A 4484-nucleotide genomic window follows, 5' to 3' on the forward strand; every position below is an offset into this window, starting at 1 on the left:
GTTTAATCAGCTTCTTGATACACCCCACCTGTCAAGTGGATGGATTATCTTGGCAAGAAAAATACTCACTAACAGGGATGTAAACAAATTTGTGCATAACATTTGAGAGAAATACATTTTGTGCAAATGGACAGTTTCTGGGATCTTTAAATTCAGATCATGAACCAACACTTTACATGTTGCGTTTATACTTTTGTTAAGTGTATACAAATATATAGAGAATAAAACATTTGTAACATCCTAACAAAACAATGACCATGGCAGACACGATTCACTTAATTGTTTTATTCCCATGTAATACATAAGGCCACACAAATGCCCAGAGCATCTTAAGGCTAAGTCCATCATGAAAACCAAGGATCCTATGGTTCTAACAATGAACTTATAGCCTTAAGAAGCTTTTGGGAAACATGGCCCAGAACATAACCAAATTAAACCTTGAAACAGAATCAAGGGATCCATAAGAAAACACATACCACTACTTTAAAACAGTTTGTTGTTGATGCAAACAAAGTTTCACTGATCAGTGTATTTGGTGTTCTTTATTTCAGTAAAAAAAAAAATGGCAACCCTGCCATTTTGCTGGAACTACTAATAATTTTGGCTCTAAAGCACACTTGTCAGGGCCATTTGCAATTTAACAGTTGATTACCATAGAGACATTAAAGTAAAGTTAACGCTATTACAGAATGCAAATGTAATTTAAAAAAATAACCCTTTCAAGAGCAGATGACAACAGTCCTTGCTCAGAATTAGGGCTGTGCTATGTGGGAAATCAACGCCGTCTCCTGTCTGGACTCCTGCTGCGTCTACGTCCACCACTCCTGTGGGAAACAGAGGGAGGGTTAACTCAACAAAATCATATACAACACTTGAAATCAGTCATTTCTCTTTTTCCCCCATTCAAGTCATGCCTCTGCACCCATTCTGTTCCCCTCTTCATATTAGACCCAAACAAGTCCCATCTTACCCTTAAAATGTGAAATGGAGATATTCCAAGTTAAGCTCTGGGGTTTTGCCCACTTGTTTCAAGTGTTCTCACAGCTCCAAACCCCTACAGTTACCCTCCACAGCAGACTACTGCTCACTCTACGACACTCACCTCCTCTTGCTCTTGGGTGGTCCTCTGACAAAGCCCCAGTCCACACTGATAGGCTGGCCCATCATGTCCTGGCCATTCAACCCTTCCATGGCTGCCTGGGCTTCTTTGTATGTCTCATACTCCACCAGCGTATAACCCTGTGAAAAGAATTGATGAGCAAATCCACGAGAAAGTCAAATTCTAGGCTTAATATTACAACGAGAAGGGCTTACCCTTCTTGTCGTAACAGTCGCAGGTCAACACGAGTACCTCTGTCAACCCAGACTAAAAAGGACAGGAAAACATACAGCAATACAGAAATGGCAGGTGTTGCTGTATTCCTAATTATCCGACAACGTAAAACGGCAGACGAGGTGATCGAAACGGAGCTGGTTCTTAATTAAACAGGCTTTTGCGGCGCCATGCTAGGTAGCTAATGCAGCCCATTGGATTCCCTGAACGTGTGATGCCCAAGGTTGAGATGTGCAGCTGCAGGAAGTGTTGTGGAATTCAATGCCCCGCTATAGTCCAACCACACCGTACTTAGTAACCAGTTAATGACTGTACAGATATTGGAATGGCAAAAATGGGCGAGGAGAATGCTTGTCAAATCCTAAATTAAACAGTGCTTCAAATGATTAACGACAATAACAGAATTTCAGTGATGGAAAAAGTACTCAATTGTCATACTTGGGTAAAAGTAAAGATATCTTAATAGAAAATGACACTCAGTAAAAAACTACTTCAGTAAGTCTAAACATCTCTTGTTTTAAATGTACACTGGTGAAAAAGTACATCATTATCATACTTCAGTAAAAGTAAATGCTATACATCAAGACTGCACCTTGTCTCTTGAAGCAAACAAGACTTAATTTACAAATGCAGTATGTGTGTTTAGTGAGTTTGCCAGATGAGAGGAGGTAGTAGTGACGCGTTATTATTGATAGCTGTGTGAATTGGACTATCATTCGGTCCAGCTTGACCATTCAAAATGTTGCAAATACTTGTATACTTTACACCACCCTATAATTTTATGTCTGCTTTGCCTTAAATTTCAACAAAAAAGCACATGGTCATTTGTCCATGTTCAGTGTAATGCTGCCACCTTGTGGCTTAAAAGAGCAGTGTGCAACAAATTACACAATTATGAAACTCTCAATATTAGCCTGGCAAAACTGGCCAAGCAACAAACCCTAAATTAAAATGTGCCGTGTAGACATGGGGATTCGGCCTAACCTTGAGGTAACCCGTTCTTCGGTCCAGGTTCAGATGTAGGTTCTTGATCTCTCCAAACTCTGCAAACTTGTCGTGGATGTCCTCCTCAGTGGCCTCTTCATGTACCCCAGTCACGAAAAGAATCCAACCCTCCACAGCTGAAAGAATCAAAACACAAACATGTCTTTGTTAATTAAATAACTGCCTCTATGGTTAACTAGGGCTACCACCTGCTATAACACAATATTTAAATTAAACTCGTATTGTTATGAGCATTTTAAAACTTGGAACGATGTACAAAATCAAACCCCCCCATTCAGAAGTGACTGACAAAAGAATGTCCACCCTAAATTCATCATGGCACTTACATCTCTGAGGACCTGGCTCGTCTCCATCCTGCTCCACTGTATCATAGTCCTCTCTCACTCTGGACCTCGCTCCCTCCTCTAGCACAGCAGAGAACAAAATAAATCATGCATCCCACCCCAAACATACAATTGTACACTGTCATACACTATTGAAAAATTGGAGAAGCAGAATACAGCCAGGTTAGGAGTCAGAACTGCAGTGGTAACTCACCTGAACCAAAACCTCTTCCCTTTCTCCTCTTTGCCTTCTCCTTTAACTTGTGGATGCTGTCTGGGGAATAAAGACATTACAGACACACATTAGTGAACTGAAAGTTAACTACTGACTTAGCTAGAGTATACCTAACTAATGAATAGCCCAACGCGTTTTTAAGACGGCACAGTAGCTAACTCGACAGAAACCATATCTAATAACTAGGTTAGTTGACAAGTTATTACCTTGACCTCACAGTTGACAAACAAATTAATTAGCTAGCTTGGTGTAGTAGTTAAGTAAGCTAGATTGGTCACATTCAAGTTGAAAGGGTGTCAGCTAACATGAACGTTAGTTATCATACGTTAATTTTAGATTGGTGTAACGTTAGCTAGTAAATTAGCTAAGCTAGTTTAGCTAACGTTCAGTAGCTCACACGCTACTCGCCATCGGGTTACAATAGTCGACAGAAGAAATGCTGATTATGTAGTTGGTGAGTTATTAACACTGATCTCCCAGTTTCCAAACAAATGAACTGCCTACCTAGCTACCACTTGTGTTAGCCAGATAGCTTGCTAATGCGTTAGCGCAACCTACTCGCCATATTTTAACAATGCCAAACAAACATTTATTGCAGTAACTGGAATGGCAACTGTACACATTCGCTAGTTAACACCTATTTTTCAAACGAAATAGGCACAATTCAAAAAGATATTAGCCAACCAGCATGTTTGAATGGTTGCAACTAGGCCCAACAGTCAACACGCATCCACGATTTACGGATACTATTCACGCAGTTAGTCGAAAACTCCCCAAATACGCTCTATTAGCGAGTCCATAGCAAGCACAAAAAAACACAGAACTACTGTTCCATAAATTTTACCATCACCATCCTCATCCATAGCAAAATCCTCGCCTCCCGCTTCGTGAAGATCTAGTACGTCCGCCATGTTGTTAGCCACCTTTTTTTGCGCTGATGCGCGTGAACGTTGATGATATCCGGGAAGTATCGCTGACTAGGGTGTCTTCATTAGTCGGATTCCGAGTTCAAAATGTTTCGTCTGTTGCTAAACGTTTTGCAACGGAAATGAGAGTGTCTATATGGAAAATGCAGGTTGGTCCCGTTCTGTTTGTTCTGTTTGTTTCCCTTTGGTTTCTAGAGTAAACAGTATACGGTTTCTGTTAACGAAATCTGACTAATGAATACACCCCTGTTATCAGAGACGCTATAGAAAGCGTATCAATATTATCCCTTATATTATAACTAGAAATGTGAAATACTGTAAATGAATACATGAGTATGGGCGTGTATTGTTTTCATCGAATTATTTGTGTCAGTTAGTTTCAATTTATTAGTTGAATTTCACATATTTAAATGGCAGGTAGCCTAGCGGTTAAGAGTATTGGGCCAGTAAACGAGCTGACTAGCTGAACAAATTTCGATGTGCTCTTGAGCAAGGCACTTAACCCCAATTGCTCCTGTAAGTCGCACTGTGTAAGAGCATCTGCTGAATGACTTCAATGTAAATCATTTGAGCAGGGACAGCACACAGCACAGCACAATGGGAAAAGGTCATCATAAAAATTCATACATCACATAACCTTGTGATGTTAGGTTACTTGGCTA

At 40.2% G+C, this 4484-nt stretch overlaps 1 protein-coding gene across 2 annotated transcripts; it reads right to left on the minus strand.

The window, feature by feature from the left end:
* Positions 1–270: 270 nt before the first annotated feature.
* LOC129837832 (RNA-binding protein 8A-like) lies at positions 271–3851 on the minus strand. 2 transcript variants are annotated; one of them, XM_055904295.1, is made up of 6 exons: positions 3747–3851; positions 2876–2935; positions 2665–2742; positions 2318–2454; positions 1103–1239; positions 271–824 (listed from the first exon to the last, which is right to left on the minus strand). In XM_055904295.1, the coding sequence occupies exons 1-6, from the start codon at positions 3805–3807 to the stop codon at positions 776–778; spliced, it is 522 nt and encodes a 173-aa protein (XP_055760270.1). In that variant the 5' UTR covers positions 3808–3851; the 3' UTR covers positions 271–775. The 2 variants fall into 2 exon arrangements, with proteins under 2 accessions (XP_055760270.1, XP_055760269.1); XM_055904294.1 differs by having other exon boundaries at positions 3741–3849.
* Positions 3852–4484: the final 633 nt, after the last annotated feature.

This window comes from Salvelinus fontinalis, chromosome 38 (assembly GCF_029448725.1).
Source record: "Salvelinus fontinalis isolate EN_2023a chromosome 38, ASM2944872v1, whole genome shotgun sequence".
NCBI lineage: Eukaryota > Metazoa > Chordata > Actinopteri > Salmoniformes > Salmonidae > Salvelinus > Salvelinus fontinalis.

Bases quoted from the DNA above. Each gene is read 5' to 3' on its own strand.
- LOC129837832 (XM_055904294.1), bottom strand. From the start codon at position 3,807: ATGGCGGACGTACTAGATCTTCACGAAGCGGGAGGCGAGGATTTTGCT. The intron at 2,455-2,664 runs GTAAGTGCCATG...TGATTCTTTCAG, and splicing joins CGAGCCAGGTCCTCAGAGAT to CTGTGGAGGGTTGGATTCTT. The intron at 825-1,102 runs GTGAGTGTCGTA...TGTTTCCCACAG, and splicing joins CCACCCAAGAGCAAGAGGAG to GAGTGGTGGACGTAGACGCA.